The sequence below is a fragment of the Lycium barbarum genome, chromosome 6, assembly GCF_019175385.1.
Source record: "Lycium barbarum isolate Lr01 chromosome 6, ASM1917538v2, whole genome shotgun sequence".
Lineage (NCBI taxonomy): Eukaryota > Viridiplantae > Streptophyta > Magnoliopsida > Solanales > Solanaceae > Lycium > Lycium barbarum.
This window is the reverse complement of record NC_083342.1, coordinates 127,163,378-127,182,510: the sequence shown is the minus strand read 5'-3', so window position 1 is coordinate 127,182,510 and position 19,133 is coordinate 127,163,378. Positions and strand designations below refer to the sequence as shown.

Here is a 19,133-nt window from a genome sequence, read left to right as displayed (position 1 = left end):
AACATATAAAATTAATTTAATAATTTGAATTAGAATTATTCAAATCAAAATTTGATAAAAATAATAATAAGTATTTTACACTTTTAAATTAATCGAATTAAAATTGAAAGTATCAACTGATGCTTAAATATTGCAATTGTTTTATCTCAAAGAGAGGAAAGTAGTTTCCTTTTAAACAAGTCTTCTCTTTTAAAAATATTAATAAATTTTTGCCGACTTTGTATTCATAGCAAACACGAATATAATAAAGTTTTAGATACGGAGCACAAACTACAATGTTATATTAATCGTGTTTTGAACATAGTATATATATATATATATATATTATCACTATCCAAACACAACTACACACATATAAATCCAACAAATTAAATTAAACATTCCAATATAAATTAATATACACATTTGAATAAGACGAACACTCCATCTATTAACGTTTTAGTCCGATGATACTTCTTTTATCTTATAAATTTTACAACGATCAGAGCTAGGTTATCTTCGTTTTCCCAACATGAATGGTTGAAACTCCCAATTTCATTTTTAAAATATTATCAAGCGTCTTCCCTTCAATTAGATTAGGTATTGTGTTTCAATAAGTTTTGGTACCATCTTTTACCTTCTCCTTTCATGCCACTGTTGCACCCCCGTGTTCAGAACTGTAGGAAACCAGAACCAGAAATTGGAAAAAAAAAAAACCAGTAAGGAGAAAACGAAAATAGAAACTGTGTGCAAAAATTAAGAAATATCCGAGACCACAGAATTCACTGTGTGTCCTTAAGGAATTTAACCCCCTCACTGTACTCGAGGTTACGGATTATTTCCTCCCAGGATAAAACGGATATACCTGTCGCAGGAGTGGCGGTACCTCAAACGCCTACGACTTCGATGAACTCAAATTTGGCAACGAAAACACACTAAGACTCGATAGTTTTATTTCTGGAAAAAGAATGCAGAATTTGCAATGCAAGGAAAAAAATTTCAGTAGTCAAAAATTAAGGCATTGCCTCAGTTCATATAGCCTCGAACATGCTTGTTCAGAATAAGCTTGGTGACTGTTCGGAGAGGCCATTAACCAATTAATATTTTCCCGTGGAAATAAAAAATAATTTCAGAAAATGAAGATTGAAGTTAAATAAATTTGGTCCAAAAAGATTATCAATCAATCAGATAATCAGATCATTTGACCAAATCCGAGGCCGAAGCCGAGCCGAGCGACGACGACGGCGCGAGGGGAGTCCCTCTTCTCAACCCTTTAAGAGCTAGAGGAAGTGTTTTCTAATATAAGCACATAACTTTCCCTTTCTACCACCAATGTGGTACAAAGCTCCTTTTCAAAGGAACTTTGCTTTAAACTTCATTTTCCTTCCATTGTCTTTTTCCCTCCATTTCTCATTCAGACCAACTTAGCTAGCTTCAATCATTAACTAGCTTTAACAATCCCCCACATGAATGGGGAATGGCTATATGATGAAAAACATGCATGAAAAAAAAAACTGTGTGATTCGTAAGCAAGGATTAATTGCATCTGGATAAGTAGATTTCTCTTTGAACTTTCCGTAGTGAACATATGTCGGATATACTCGGTCAATCGGTATATTTGATATCTTTGAACCGTCGAGCTTTGGTGTATACCTAGACAACCACATGTCACACAATTAACCCTTTGACCATCTTTGGTTCTCATTGTTTTGTTCGTTTCAGCCATGAACACTGCCTGGTTCATAAGTGTGTAGAGAATTGGCCTTACAGAATTCTCCTTGAAGCGGCTTACACTTCACGCTTACATAGGTGATTTCTAAATGTGTCATCCCGTAGATACACTATTTGATATACCATGTATCAAACTTAGAAACCATTAAAAAGTCTTAATACTTTATCCTGGTACTGAACATTGTCTCATCACGAGAATGGACCAAAAAGTTATTGTGACAATATTGAACCGTCATCAATGACTTTGTTTGATCTCTTTGAACCTAGATCTTGGGATCTCCAGTCTTCTAGGTAGAGTTACCGCCACGATGACTTGTCCTCGGCCAAAGTCCCATTCCCCTCGATGATCTTTCAACCACCTCTCTAGTTAGGCCTTTAGTTAGCGGATTCGACATATTATCTCTTGACTTAACATAGTCAATTGTGATAATTCCACTAGAGAGTAGTTGTCTAACGGTATTATGTCTTCGTCGTATGTGATGAGACTTTCCGTTATACATAACGCTCCCGGCTCTTCCTATTGCCGCTTGGCTATCGCAGTGTAAGCATATAAGAGCCAACGGTTTGGGCCAAAATGGAATATCTTCTAAGAAATTCCGGAGCCATTGAGCTTCTTCACCAGCTTTGTCTAAAGCTATGAACTCAGATTCCATTGTAGAGCGGGCGATACATGTCTGTTTGGATGACTTCCAAGACACTGCTCCTCCACCTATGGTAAAAACGTATCCACTTGTGGATTTAGTTTCAGTTGAACCGGTGATCCAATTTGCATCACTGTATCTTTCAATAACTGCAGGATACCTATTATAATGCAAAGAAAAGTTTTGAGTATGTTTCAAATACCCCAAAACTCGTTTCATTGCAGCCAATGATTTTGGTCAAGATTATTAGTGTAGCGACTTAGTTTACTTATAACACACGCAATATCAGGTCGCGTACAGTTCATGATATACATCAAACTTCCAAACACTCTGGCATAATCCAATTGAGAGTGACTTTCACCTTTATTCTTTGCAAGAGCAAGGTTCATATCTGTCACGACCCGAATAGGGCCGCGACGGGTACCCGGGGCTAACCACCGAGCACCGCTCCTTTCCTCACTCGTCATACCCATTTTACATTTCTTTATCATTCATAATATCATAATCATAAGACAACCATTTTTCATTTAAAAAAAACACCAATGATTTTATATACATGTGCCCCTTAGGCTATCAAAATATCATATACAAATATAACATAGTAATCTTGTGAGACCATCTGACCCACACTACGTATCTACGAGCCTCTACTGACATACTAAACATATAGACGGCACAAGACTCCGTCGTGCCCAAAATATGCATATATACCAAAAGAAGAATCATAAGCACCTCCGGACAATGGAGTGCTCTCAATCAGCTGACAGCTACTAAGGGTCTGGACCAAGCTCACCTCCCTGTCTACCTGTGGGCATGAACACAACGTCCAAAGAAAACGGACGTCAGTACGAACATTGTACTGAGTATGAGAGGCATAAATAATAAAGAAAGACAGTGTTAATATAATGTGAACATCAATATGAAACATCTGAATTTGAATGACAATCATAAAAGAAGTAATGCATGTTGTCTTACTCATACTTATCATAATTTCATATATGCATAATATGCAAGCTGCCCGTCCATATCGGAACGGTGTAATAATCAATAACATTAGCCCGCGTCCGGGGTACCATCTCATGCCGCCCACTAGTGGTGTCTGCCCATGCCAAAAGGTCATGGTGTATCCGTATAGCTGCCCGCCTTGGCGGTGACTGCCCGGCCAACTAGGCGCGGTGTAATATGATCATGACATGCTTATCAAAAATACTTGTAGTAATATGCTTATCATAATATGCTTATCATAGTACATGCATAAGACTCAAGATCAACTATACTCTGTCGGGGTGGCGTAAGGTCGTGATCCCCCGATTTCATTATGGAGCAATTATTGACATTCTGCCTCAACTTGAAGGAATTAGTACATAAGGTGAGTGTAAGAAATAAATAGCATCATTATCAATATGGCATCATCATATCATATCTCTTATCTCTTATCTTATATAGACATTTATGGACTTAGGCTTCTAGCTTTCCGGAAAATAAGAACTCATGAAGAGGAAAAGAACTTATGCTATAGGATTCATGCCATTAGAAAGAAAGGACTAGCCTCACATACCTTTGTCGTTTAGCTATGTTATCGTTCACTTGCTCTCCCCCAATGTCACGTCGATACCTTCACGGGAGAATTTGTATTAACATTAGTTAATTGACTATAAGAACGCGTCGTAAATTCTAGAGAAAATTTGACAGCATTTCCCCTGTAAACTTAACAATCCTCGAAATTCCAACTTAGCCAAACATCAATCAAAATACCAACAACAACAATACCAACAATTTCATATCAAACTAGGATTAAATCCATTCTTAAATTACTCCCAAAACAGCCCAACATGCATTCGGATGCCAATGCTTGTATACACTTCTTTATTTCCGTATATCCATAATATAACAACAACAACAACTACAGCCAATCCCCCGATATTCCAGCCCACAAAACAGTCCATAACGACCATAAAACAGTCCCCAAAATATCATCGCAAAACAACCACAAATATTATACCAAATAGCTCCAAAATATAGTCACAAATAGCCACGAAAATTACATAAAACAACCCCAAAATATTATCACAAAACATCCACGAAAATTACATAAAACAACCCCAAAATATCGGCACAAAACAACCCGGTATACGCTTTGTATACAATATCTTTATACACTTTATTCTCCCAAATTCAAGAACAACAACTTATCAACAACATCAACAACAATATCAACAACCTCATATAGCAATATAAGCACCTAGAAATCTCTCAAAGTTCCAATTAAAAAAAAAAAAAAACAACCCTCAAGGCAACCATATCAACCAACTAATCTATGACTTCATAACATAATTCCCTTCACTTTAAACTAGGGAATTCTCCCATGAATAACTTAATTAACAAGAATAGAGTATATTACATACCTTATTGCCCAGAAAACTCAACTAAAATCCTTGCTCCAAGCTTCAATAATCAGCCACACATCAAGCACCAAATACTATAATCCTTTCCTAACTAGTTTCCAATTTCCTAAGATGAAATCTTGCTTTGATTTGGAGGAATTCAACTTGAAAGATTTAGAGAGCTTTTAGGAGGGTTTGGGAGGGTTTAGAGAGATTTAGAGTGAGAGAGAGGGGTAGAAAATGAAAAAAATAAGTTTTTTTTCGTTTTTTTAGTTTCTGATTTTTACTGTTCACCGGGTACTGTTCATCCGCGTCTACTGTTCACCCACAGAATTATTTCATGAACTCAATTTTTTTTCTGAGGTGTAACAATATCAATTGGCGTCTTTGTAACTTTAAAGTCCAAATACTTGAACTTTTCAAGTATCTTTTCAATATAGTGAGATTGAGACAACGCTAGACCTTGAGGAGTCTTATGGATTTTAATTCTCAGAATTAAATCGGCAACCCCTAAATCTTTCATATCAAACTTACTAGCAAGCATGCGCTTAGTAGCATTTATGTTAGCAATGTCGTTACTCATTATCAACATATCATCCACGTACAAACAAACAATGACGACGTGGTTCGGAGTGTTCTTAATGTAGACACATTTGTCGCACTCATTTATCTTGAATCCATTTGACAGCATCGTATAGTCAAATTTTGCATGCCACTGTTTGGGTGCTTGCTTTAGTCCGTAAAGAGACTTAACAAGTCGACACACCTTCTTCTCTTTCCCTGGAACTACAAATCCTTCGGGTTATTCCATGTAAATTTCTTCCTCCAACTCTCCATTTAAGAAGGCTGTTTTCACATCCATTTGATGGATTTCAAGACCGTACACGGCGGCTAACGCTACTAACACTCGAATAGATGTAATCCTCGTTACCGGCGAGTATGTATCAAAGTAATCAAGACCTTCTCGTTGTCTAAACCGTTTAACAACTAGTCTTGCCTTATATTTATCAATACTACCATCAGCTCTCATTTTCCGCTTGAAAATCCATTTGGAACCTAAAGGTTTATTCCCTAGAGAAAGATCAACCAATTACCAAGTATGGTTGTTCAATATGGATCCTATCTCACTATTGATTGCCTCTTTCCAAAATTGAGCTTCCGATGAAGACATAGCTTCGTTGAAAGTTCGAGGCTCATTTTCCAACAAAAATGTTAGAAATTCTGGTCCAAAGGAAGTAGACGTCCTTCGACGTTTGCTGCGTCTTGGATTTTCCTCATCAGGAATATTTTCCTTTGTTTCTTCCCGAGGTAGTTTAGATTATTTGCTAGACGACTCACATTCCTTTTTATACAGATATATGGTTTCAAAGAAGTCAGTATTATCTGATTCAATTACCGTATTCACCTGAATGTCGGGATTTTCTGATTTGTGAACCAGAAACCGATATGCCTTACTGTTTGTGGCATCTCCTATGAAAACACAATCAATGGTTTTAGGTCCTATTTTTACCTTTTTGGATTTAGGAACTTGCACCTTGGCCAAACACCCCCACACTTTGAAGTATTCCAAATTGGGCTTCCTTCCTTTCCACTTTTCGTATGGAATAGATTTGGTTTTGCTATGGGGCACTCGATTGAGTATTCGGCTAGCTGTAAGAATAGCTTCCCCCCACAAGTTCTGGGGTAAACCAGAACTTATTAACCAGGCATTCATCATTTCTTTCAAGGTTCTATTTTTCCTTTCCGTAATTCCATTTGATTGTGGCGAGTAAGGGGCAGTTGTTTGATGAATGATGCCATATTCCAAACATATTTGTTCAAAAGGAGATTCATATTCACCGTCCCTATCACTCTTTATCATTTTAATCTTTTTGTTAAGTTGGGTCTCAACTTCAGCTTTGTATTGCCTGAATGCTTCAATTGCTTCATCTTTACTATTAAGTAAGTAAACGTAGCAATACCACGTACTATCGTTAATAAAATTTATGAAGTACTTCTTTCCACTACGAGATGGGATTGATTTCATGTCACAAATATCTGTATGGATTAAGTCTAACGGACTTGAATTCCTTTCAACTGACTTATAAGGATGTTTAACATACTTAGATTCAACACAAATTTGACATTTTTATTGATTGTATTCAAACTTAGGCAATACTTCCAAACTAATCATTTTTCGCAAGATTTTATAATTGACATGTCCTAAACGCGAATGCCATAAATCATTTGACTCAATCAAGTAAGACGAAGTAGAAACTTTATTATTATTAGCAACAACCATTACATTCAGTTTGAAAAGGCCCTCTGTGAGGTAAAATTTTCCTATGTACATTTCGTTACAACCTTGTCAGAAACATAAACACACTTAAAACCGTTCTTCACTAGAAGTCCGGTAGATGCTAGATTTTTCCTAATTTCAGGAACATGACAGACGTTGTTGAGAGTCACCACCTTGCCCGAGGTCATCTTCAGCAGTATCTTTCCATAACCTTCAATCTTGGCCGTTGCAGAATTTCCCATATATATGGTCTCGTCGGGCCCGGCGGGAGCATATGAAGCAAAGGCTTCTCTAACAGCACAAATGTGGCGAGTGGCGCCAAAGTCAATCCACCACTCTTTCGGATTTCCCACTAGGTTGCACTCAGATAACATAGCGCACAAGTCATCAACCTCCTCGTTTGTTTCAACTATATTAGCCTGACCCTTCTTCTTTTCCTTTTTCGGAGCACGACAGTCTGCAGCTTTGTGTCAGATTTTTCCACAATTGTGGCAGTTTCCCTTGAATTTCTTCTTGTTGGGATAGTTCCTTGGTCCCGATGCCTTTTTCCTCTTTTTCGGATTAGTTGGGGCAGTTTCAACAACATGTGCTCCCCCTATAGTTGATCTCCCATTTGCCTTCTTCTCCGCTGCCTTGTTATCTTCCTCGATTCTCAACCGGACGATGAGATCTTCCAGTGTCATCTCCTTTCGCTTGTGTTTCAAGTAATTTTTGAAGTCCTTCCATGAAGGAGGCAACTTCTCTATCACTGCCGCAACTTGAAACGCCCCACTAATCACCAAACCTACAACAAACAACATGTAAATAACGACGCACTGAATATTTTTGACAAAAGTATTAATTAGATTTATACCTTCAACGAGGAGATCATGGATGATAACCTGCAACTCTTGAACTTGAGTAACAACAGACTTGCCATCTACCATTTTGTAGTCCAGAAACTTGGCAGCGACAAACTTCTTTAATCCAGCATCTTCTGTTTTATATTTCTTTTCCAACGCATCCCATAGTTCTTTTGATGTTCCCACATTACTATAGACGTTGTAAAGATCATCCTCTAGTCCGATAAGAATATAATTCTTGCATAAAAAATCTGAGTGCTTCTATGCCTCAGTTACAACAAAACGTTCATTCTCAGGTGTTGATTCCGGCAGAACCGGAACGTCCTCCTTAATAAACTTTCGAAGGCTTAAAGTAGTTAAATAGAAGAACATCTTTTGTTGCCATCGTTTGAAATCAATCCCGGTGAATTTTCCGGGCTTCTCTGCCGGAGCCGGTGCTGGTGCAGTACGATTGGAGGACGCAGCATTGCTCGTAGAACCAACCACGGGGGCTGGTGTGGCAGTAGCAGTAGCATTAAAATTTGGAGTTTGGTCTCCCATTTCTGTCGGAGGAAACAACAGAAAACTTTAATAAACGGTGAAGATTTTATTTCTTCAAACCGAATCAAATTTACACAAACAGAATTAAAAAACTTCAAACAGAATGTAGGAAACTGTATGTTGTATACTTGATGAAGTTTTTATATCTTCAAATCAAGTATCCAAATGAGTAGAAAGTTCTGAAAACTTTAATCTCAACCGGAGTAGAAAATCCGAAGATTTTAGTCTCCAAACAACATACAAGTTCGTTACATGCAAACAACAAAGATACAAGTTTCTTTTATTTTGTGGACATCACTGATTTATGTTAAAGAAAACACATTTTTTTCCAATAATGTTCTGTAATCGTTAAACAACAACAAATGAACACAAAAATAATTATTAAATTCCTTAAGCTTGTTGCACCCCCGTGTTCAGAACTGTAGGAAACCAGAACCAGAAACTGGAAAAAAAAACCAGTAAGGAGAAAACGAAACAGAAACTGTGTGCAAAAATTAAGAAATATCTGAGACCACAGAATTCACTGTGTGTCCTTAAGGAATTTAACCCCCTCACTGTACTCGAGGTTACGGATTATTTCCTCCCAGGATAAAACGAATATACCTGTCGCAGGAGTGGCGGTACCTCAAACGCCTACGACTTCGACGAACTCAAATTTGGCAACGAAAACACACTAAGACTCGATAGTTTTATTTCTGGAAAAAGAATGCAGAATTTGCAATGCAAGGAAATTTTTTTCAGTAGTCGAAAATTGAGGCATTGCGTTAGTTTATATAGCCTCGAACATGCCTGTTCAGAATAGGCTTGGTGGCTGTTCGGAGAGGCCATGCCTTTTTCCGAAAAAATAAGAACGTTGGGAAGTTGGGATTTAAATTTAATTAATTACCAATTAACCAATTAATATTTTCCCGCGGAAATAAAAAATAATTTCAGAAAATGAAGATTGAAGTTAAATAAATTTGGTCCAAAAAGATTATCAATCAATCAGATCATTTGACCAAATCCGAGGCCGAAGCCGAGCCGAGCGACGACGCGAGGGGAGTCCCTCTTCTCAACCCTTTAAGAGCTAGAAGAAGTTATTTCTAATATAAGCACATAACTTTCTCTTTATACCACTAATGTGGTACAAAACTCCTTTTCAAAGAAACTTTGCTTTAAACTTTATTTTCCTTCCATTGTCTTTTTCCCTCCATTTCTCATTCACACCAACTTAGCTAGCTTGAATCATTAACTAGTTTTAACAGTCACTCCATCCAAAAATTTGAAAATATAAAATCTCTCTATATCGATTTGTTTTGCATTACTTAATTGGATACGAAAATTAAGAAACAATGTAAAATTTCACAGTCTAGGCCTTGTAGCAGATGTTCTTTTTGTAGTCAATAAATTTTACAAGAAGACCAAGTAATGATAAATGCAAAGAATTGTAAGAATATATTAGTTTCTAAATGTGAAAAAAAGGGTGTGTCACATGACAGAGAGAAAAAAAAAATGACGCTAACCAAAGTGGGACGGAAAAGTATTAAATATGCAAAAGTACCTAACAGTTTGCCTACGTCAGGAGCCGCTAACTAGAAAACCGTACTATGCCAGCAGCTCCTATAGATTTTTTTGGTAAATTTTTTGGGATATGACACGACAATTTAACATAGTCCACTAATTTCCACTGATATTGCTTATGTCATCTGAACATGACCTTCAATTTGTAAAGGTTCTTTGAATGACATTTTCACCCATATATTCTTCTTCATTTATGAATTTCAATTAGGACAAAATGGTAAAATAAAATGTCTCTATCACTTAAAAGTATGCAGCGTTCATATCAATGGGTCGTGAGCTTAAAACCGTCCACACAGTTGGTGTGCTATTGACCGTAAAGGGCATCACAACATAAAAAGTGAGGAAATTATTGAAATTTCTTCACTTGTAGCTGTCGTAGTATTTCTCCGGTAGTTCATTATCCTTTTATTTCAGTTAATATTTGTTGTTTTTTGTATTTTTGTTATTGTTCTTTTTTGAATGCTTTATCATGTTTTTTTATAGTTCTTTATCTTGGTTGCTTTACTGTCGTTATTTCTTTTTCCGATCTACTTTAATATGTTTTTTAGCTGAGAATCTATTAGAAACAACCTCTCTACCTTTCAAGACAGGGATAAGGTCTATCTACGCTCCACCCCTCACAAACCTCACTTGGAGAAATTACGCTGGATATATTGTTGTTATCGTTGTCTTCACTTTTAAATAAAATTTCATATTCAGTCAGTAAATAATTTGATATAGAACGTTTTATCTTTTTAGAAATTCTATCGGAGGGTAATTGACAAAACTAGTGAGTTTCAATCATTTAATATCTAATATTGAGAGAGAAAAAAGGGTAAAAATGGAAAATTGAATCCAACAAATCCCTTGGGTGTACGTTTGATCAAAGTATTAATAAGAGGTGAAGGGAGTATTTATCAAAACATATTTTACTTAATTCTCTCTCATGTATTTTTATTTTTCTTTATAGTCCACTTTGTGGGAGCACAAACAAAGGTTCAGTTCTTTCAGTTTCTCTTTCTATTCTACTTCTAGAAGAAGAATACTAAATTCTTTAAAGGGTGGCATTCCTTCAATTGATTCTTGAAAATTGACAACTTTTTGTTCTTGAAATGGGAATCTCCTCTAAAGGGTATTTTTCTTGAATTCTTTATTTCCATTCTTCAATCTTTATCTTCTTTTATTTCCTTTCCCATTTGAGTATCAGCAATTGAGTTTTTTTTTTGTTTTTGTTTTTGTTTTTGTTCTGTTGATAATTCTATGTTGATGAATTCTAGGAGTGGAACTCATTAATGCTGTTATTTCATATTTCTGTTTATAGTATCTCTGCTTTGTTTTTTTTTTTTTTTTTTTCTCAAGTTCCTTCAGACAACTATAGTTTCTTGGTTTTTTGCGTTTTTACTAGAACAACAAATTATGTTCTTTTTCTCCTAAGTATGAAAGATTTGGTTTTTCTTTTCCTTTTCTTTTTCTTTTGTTGTGTTGTTAATCCCAAACTATTTAATTGGACATTTTTTGTGTTCTCTTTTTTACCTTTATTGGTACCTAGAGCTTATTATGATGACTGTGTTTTTGTTAAGATTACTTGTTTGCTTAACATGATTGTGTATTAGTCTTTGGCAAAAAACTTTGAATCTCATGTTTTTTTTTTCCCCCATCTTTTTGGAGTTTCTGATATGTAGATCCCGTTTTCTAGTTGTGGGTGAATGAATTCAAGGATAGATTCGAGTTTATCATACTTTTTACATTGCAAGGCCATAAAGAGAGTTTCTAGATTGATGGTTTCTGAAACTTTCTTTTTAGACCTTTAACTTCTTTCCAAAAGTATCGAAATAGCTGCATCATAGGTAGCTGCATAGAGAATTGCTATAAATGTTGTCCAAATTGTACTATATCTGATTTATTGATCAGAGAGTGGATAATTATCGTGTTTTTTTTTGGTTAAAAATAGGGAAGTATGGCTAGTACGTGTTATTAAAGGTCAACCCAAATAGAGGCGGATCCAGGGTTTGAACTTTATGGGTTCGAGATGTCATTGAACCTACTGACCATTTGATTATCGATTTCCAAATTTAGTATTTGAACATATTTTGTAGATTTCTTAATATATATATAGGGTTTGAGCTAAAGTTACTAGGTTCGACCGAACCCGTAACATCTACTGTGCATCCGCCCCTGCCCGACGTAGAAAGCAAGCTGTAATCGGCAAAGGAAACAAGAAAATAAAAGGAGTCTATAAATAAAGACAACAGAAACCTGGGTTTAGAGGATCTTTCTGTATGACTAAAGTATTGTGCTCTAAGATCTTCACAGACATGACATAGGAGGATTGATTACAGTGCCCCGAAATGGGTTTTGATTAAAACACTAGAAAATGATACCGTAACACTCTTCTTAAGAGTATTTAATTACTCTGGTGATCCTCAACATTTTTTGCTGAATATTACAAAGTTATGGGCCTGGTCAGATTAAGAGTAGCCATCTCGAATCATTTTCAATACTTACGATTTTAACTCTGGTAAGACAGCACATATAGCATGACATATATCATGCTTATATGCAGTATTTTTGGAAAATCTTGATTATAGTTCAAGTAAAGGGCATTTTAACACTCTTCTTAACAGTTTTTAATTTTAATATATACATTTGACATCATTAAATCAATATATGGTCCTTAAAATTGTTGCCCAAGCTTTGATGATTTATGGGCCAGGTTGAAATAAGTGCAGCGATCTTGTATTCTCAGTATTGATGATCTTAGGTCAATTGACAATGCCCGTATAGCTTGGATATTGACATGTATGCATGCATGTTATATAAGAATGTTAGATTTGTCATCGGTTTCAATTCTTGCAGTATTTTTGTGGATATTATGCATTTGAAGCTTCTTTCTCGCCTCTCTAGTGAAGTAATATTAATTGTCCCACACTGTAAGGCATGAGAGACTAGAATTTCACTTGGAAAAACGAATCACCTTAATGTCCTACCTGATGACTTTCCAATTAGAAGATTAAGGCCCTCTGTTTGTGATGTAGCTAGGCCATTAAAGATTATGCTGATTCTATAAATGACAATGATGGTGAGTTGATCTGGTCTTTAGTGAAAATTATTAAGTTGTAGTTTCCCTTAGGTAAATGACTAATGCTAGTACTTATTTGCTTAACTTCTCTACCCCTATTTTACCGTCCTTTTATTGAAAAAGTTTTGTTCTCATTGAACTTTTGAACGTAAAACTAGGTTTTTTATTATTAACTTTGATCTATGTAGAATTCAAATTGTCCTTGTATGTTAAAAAAAGAAAAACAGAATGCAGCAATATATTGCCTTTCTGTCTCTTCATTCTTCAAGCCTTTATGCATCTTCATGATGGTATTGACATTGCTTGTGAGTTGTGACTGTTAATGTTATGCTTGAGCCAAAAAAAGCCTCATATTCCTAGCCATTAACGAATTCTGACATGCCATTTTTTTTCCTTTTCTTTTCAGGTTATTAAACTAAGTCTTTCTACTGAGAGATATGATCTGCTATTCTCTTTCGGTGTCTCCCTTCATCATTTTCTAATCCTGAAACCTGCTTTGGCTTATTTACTATATAAGAGCATTCGACAACCCTTGATATCCCTCTGCAAGATCAGATAAAATGGATCGAGCAGACACATCAGGATTTGTGAGCGGAGGAGGTAGCTCATTAGGACATAGTCTACTCACTTGCTTTGTTTTGATTTAAGAGTTTCTCTATTAATTATGTGAAAAGATTATTCAGTTAGTTTCTATTTTCAGGTCAACTTTTTCCTAGTCTAGTATGATAAAATTCATTGATCATAATATGAACAATATGTACCTTGTTCCAGATGTTGAGCTCGCAAGGAGTGATACAACATTAAGATTGGATTGCTTTGGTTATGGAGGAAATGAGTGTGTCAGATTTGGAACCAATAGCAGAAGCCATGTTATGCAACAGAATGCTGTTGATGACGGGTGTAAATTGGTGCTTGGTTTGGGGCCAACACCTACAAATTGTTCCGACGACTATTACCCTAGTGGATCTATTAAAAATAAAGGATTTACAGCCTTGTTGAGTCAGGGGCTATCATCCGAGAGTGATTCAATCCTCAAACTTGGCCTCTCGGGGAGCACCGATGAAACTTCCAATGCATTTGATTTTTCTGCTATCACTCAGAGTGCTGCTGGTGCACCTCATCATCTCGATCAGCAATCTTCGCATGGTAATCGACCTGCGATCCCTCTCCTGGATGAAGGTTCTACATCAGCCAAGAAGTCAGGTGGGTACATGCCTTCACTTCTTCTGGCTCCACGAATTGAGAACAGCCAACTTTCCTTCCAAAATAAGGAATTTTTTGAGCAGGGTGCAAAATCCCATTCCCATTTCCATCTCCCTGAGCTGAGCTCTGAACCTTCTTGTATCTCTGATTACTCAATGAGTACCATGTCTGAACCAACGACGATGGCTACATCCTCACACAAGATAGCCAATCCCAAGAGATGCAAGTTTCCAGGGTGTTCCAAAGGAGCTCGAGGGGCGACAGGTCTTTGCATTGGACATGGCGGCGGACAGAGATGCCAGAAACCTGGATGCAACAAAGGTGCTGAGAGTAGGACTGCATACTGTAAGGCTCATGGGGGAGGAAAGAGGTGCGATTACCTTGGATGCACAAAAAGTGCAGAAGGTAAGACCGACTACTGCATAGCACATGGTGGTGGAAGGCGTTGTGGCTTTTCTGGAGGTTGCACTAGAGCAGCACGTGGCAAGTCGGGACTTTGCATCAAGCATGGTGGGGGAAAGAGGTGCAATGTGGAAGGGTGCACTCGTAGTGCTGAGGGGAAAGTTGGCTTGTGCATTTCACATGGTGGTGGACGTCGTTGCCAATTCCCTAGTTGTGCAAAGGGTGCACAAGGGAGCACTTTGTTCTGCAAAGCACATGGTGGTGGAAAGCGTTGCATATTTGCTGGATGCACTAAAGGAGCTGAAGGGAGTACGCCTCTTTGCAAAGCACATGGTGGTGGAAAAAGGTGTCTCTTTGATGGTGGCGGTATTTGCCCCAAAAGTGTACATGGAGGCACAAATTTTTGTGTTGCCCATGGTGGTGGGAAGAGATGTGCTGTTCCAGGATGCACTAAGAGTGCTCGAGGGCGTACTGATTGTTGTGTTAGGCATGGAGGAGGGAAACGCTGCAAGTTTGAAAATTGTGAAAAGAGTGCTCAAGGTAGCACCGACTTTTGCAAGGCTCATGGTGGTGGTAAGCGTTGCAGCTGGGGAGAGGGGAAATGCGAGAAGTTTGCTAGGGGAAGAGGCGGGCTATGTGCTGCTCATAGCAGCTTGTTACATGGTAGGAATACAAATAAAGGAGGCATGATTGGACCTGGACTTTTCCATGGACTGGTCCCTGCTGCCTCCCATGTAAAGAGCACTTTTGAGAACAATCGTTCTCAGTCCATGGTCAGCATGGTATCAGATTCGGTTCATTCACTCGATAAGCCAGCTGAAAGGCAGCAACTTATACCACCACAAGTATTGGTACCCTTGTCAATGCAGGGCTCATTAGCTTGTTCAGAGAAGCCGGACGACAGAAGCACCGACTTTGGGATTGAAAGAAGCAACACAAACAACAACTTTGAGTGTGTTGTCCCAGAGGGCAGAGTTCATGGTGGTGGCCTGATGACTTTGCTTGGGGGAAACCTGAAAAATGCAATAATGTGAAGATGTTCACTCTGCTCTAGGCAGATAATACATTTGTGATTTGTACTCATGAACTAGCATTCAGTTTTTTCCTTGGAACTGTGTATAAATGTTTGTATCAGTTTTGTCAGACTCCTCTGCAAGTGCTGTTAAATACTTAGGATATTTTATTGTAAGTTGTAATTGTCATTTGGCCATATTCTATATTTTTCCTTCAAAATCTCTATTCATAAAATCGCCATTTTGTCAATATTTAATTTTTAAATGGTCGACAGTTTCTTTTTTGGCTAGTTGCTTTCTTGGCGGATCAGCTGGTGTAATGTAATTATGCCTTCTACTACTCTGAAACAAGAAATGTGAATCCATCAAATTTAAAATTCATTGTGAAAGTTGTTAAAATCAGCAAAAAGCTACGCTAGGTAGTTGTTTGATGTACACTGTTCTACTTGTTTTTCTGGTCCATTTATTGGCCAGGGCTACGTTATGACTTAATCCTACTAATATGCTGTTGTGATATAATGAGTAAGCATCACGCTAGAAAAATAAATGAAGGGCATTTTTTAATAAATATACCAACAGTGAAAGATACATCATTTGTGACCTAAAACCAACGGAAATAACATGTTAAACAACATGGTGCAAGCTAGGCAGATTGGCAAGCGCCAAGTTAATTTTTTTAAAATTCTCAACCATCCTATTTTATAAGTGACTTCTACAAATCTCAGTTGCCAAATCTTGAATCAGCCTAATGGTTTGGCAAATCTTAGTCAACTAGAAAAAATAGTGTTAAAACACTGTGTGATCTTTTAATGGATTATAAAGCTTTTTAGCCTTAAAGTATTCATTCTTTTTTTGTTCCTTCTTGAATTCTTCAGTGAAGAGCTTGTGGCCATTATGTGGATGGCACGCTTCCTGGAATACTTTATTGTTTTGCTTTTTTAGGAGAGCACGCTCCACACTATAATACAATAAGAAAGTATATATATATATATATATATATCAAATATCCGTGTTCATGCAAGTGCTTTCCTATACAACAATCCTTATATTCACAAACTTCTCTTTCATCTCGGAATGCAAAATAAAAAGCAAACACACTTGTATGATAGATACAGGGACATTGGGGTACTTCTGTCAAGCCAAAACCTGTGAGGCGTGGCCAGCACCCGGTGCCTTACTTGACCCCGAGCATACTACTCCGTAACTATGAATTCTGAAGGTAAAATTCAACGTAGGCTGATAAGGCCTACCTGCAAACAGACAATACCAATCTAGGCCAACAAAGCCGCATTCTGAATCATCTGGTGAATCACATCTATCTCATCTGAAGGGTATCACACCTAAAACTATATCTACATAACTGTACAGGCTGACAAGGCCGCCACGAACGTTTACAAACAGTAATACCATAATGGACGTATACAAAGGACGGCAAGGCCGCTACACTGACATACAAAGTATACAAGACTCGTCTACAAGCCTCTAGAGATAACTGAATTGTATCATGATCGGGACAGGGCCGACCTATCCATAAAGTCTGTATACACAAAAAGGACTCCAAAATCTAAACCTGGTAACTCCGAATGAGTGGAGCTTACCAATCAAGCTGATGTTTGGCTCTATCTACTGGGAAGGTCTATCCGGCTGTCTATCAGAACCTGCAGGCATGAAATGCAGCGCCCCATGCAGAAGGGACGTCAGTACGAAAGAATGCACCGAGTATGTACGGCAATAGAATAACTGAAAGCTGAAACAGAATTGAAATGCATAGTAATCTAGAAGCCAAAGAATGCTCTGAGGTATACTTGTTGCGTCCAAATGCACACGCAAGTGTATGTGGTCGTACAAGTAATATAGTGATTATATAAAATCGGATGTCGAACCCACAGAGACTTATGACCAATACTTTCATGAAAATAAACTATTGCTACTACCTATGCAAGTATAGAATAAAAGTTTTGGTTGTTTTGTAAACTAATGTTGTAATAAAAATAACTAACAATGTAACCAGAATTTATGCTAAGAACGTATTTGAATACTGCTTTTATCAAGATTTTAGAAGTATTCCAGGGTCGTGGTCTGTTCACCAATCCTATTGAGTCATTCAAGTATCCCACCTTAGGAACTTTGTTCACAATTGTCAATTAATCGGATTATTAATCTCGTAGTGTTCTCCCGAACCACTACTCGTCGATTCAAGGTAACTCACCTCCTATATTCCTATGGTATTGACCTATCAAGAATGCAATAAGAGCACGGCATGAAATTGATTGCGGTAACTAAGTATATTCCTATCCTAGTCACAAATCCTAGCCCAACTATAGGGATATTCAGATCACAATCTCGTTACTTCTTCTCCATATTGACAACGTCTTTCCCAATCACGGGTATCAATTAGTAATTAGAACTCAACTGTTGCGCAGACAATCAAGCAATTAAGCACAGAAGTAAAGAGGCAATTGCATATGAACAAGCTACTAAGATTGAAATACTTGTCAAACGTTAATATTCATGGCTACGCCACAACCCCGGAATTATGGTGTTTAGTTACACCTGATTCGAGAATGGAAACAAGAATTCATGATTAACATAGGGTTTCAATGTAAAGAAAAATAATAGAAGAGCAATAAAACCTAGAAAGAGTTTCACAAGTCTCAAAATTCGTCCAAGCCGCCTTTCTAATGTTCCAAACGACTATTTATATGCTAGGGTAAATATAAGATAAGTTGGCCCAATCCCGATCCAAGTGGGACACTTGACGCTGCTAGTGCGCTGGCTATGCGTCGCATGGCCAGCGCATGATCTCCTCTGTGTGTTGCTTGTGCGGCGCATGACCAATGCATGGCCTGTCTGAGATCCAGAGATGGGGTTTTTGTGCACTGGCTGTGCGACGCATAGCCAGCGCATGAGACCCTTCAGTGGTCGAATTCTGCCTTCAAGTGCTGGAACTTCCTTCCCATGTTCAACCAACATGCACAGCCTCGGATTCAATCAAAAACTGCTCGGAATACCCTCCATTGGTCCTTGTTGTACCTATTCATACAAGCATACCAACATAAGATCATATACAACAATTTGCATTAAAAACTGTGATTAAAGTGCTAAGAAGTGAAGTGCAAATGACACTAAATCTAGATATTTGTGCCAAATATCAATACTTACCTATTCTGACTCAATACAATGCAATATAGTAATATCATAGTTAGTCGGCCACATATAAGGCTCGGTGTATCTCTCACTGAACGTAAGGCCATGCAAATATAAATTATCATTGACCATAAGGCCAGGCAATAGTATCTCTCACTGACCAAGTGGTCAGGCAACAGAAAACATATGTATATAATGTTGTATATCATGTATATAGTAGAATGTATGAAGGTGTGTATGTAACTCTCTACCTCTATTCAACATAGTGGAATGCCATAAAGCGGATGAGAACCCCTCTCAGTATGATATGATGGAAGTATACAGAAAATGTAACATCTATTGAGACACGAGCTCT

The 19,133-nt window shown here is 37.4% G+C and overlaps 1 protein-coding gene across 1 annotated transcript; it reads left to right on the top strand.

Annotated features, from left to right (window-relative positions):
* Window positions 1-10,858: 10,858 nt before the first annotated feature.
* Window positions 10,859-15,857, top strand: LOC132598762 (uncharacterized). Its single transcript, XM_060311831.1, has 3 exons — window positions 10,859-11,066; window positions 13,420-13,613; window positions 13,785-15,857. The coding sequence occupies exons 2-3, from the start codon at window positions 13,574-13,576 to the stop codon at window positions 15,650-15,652; spliced, it is 1,908 nt and encodes a 635-aa protein (XP_060167814.1). The 5' UTR covers window positions 10,859-11,066; window positions 13,420-13,573; the 3' UTR covers window positions 15,653-15,857.
* Window positions 15,858-19,133: the final 3,276 nt, after the last annotated feature.

Bases quoted from the DNA above. Each gene is read 5' to 3' on its own strand.
- LOC132598762 (XM_060311831.1), top strand. From the start codon at position 13,574: ATGGATCGAGCAGACACATCAGGATTTGTGAGCGGAGGAG. The intron at 13,614-13,784 runs GTAGCTCATTAG...ACCTTGTTCCAG, and splicing joins AGGATTTGTGAGCGGAGGAG to ATGTTGAGCTCGCAAGGAGT.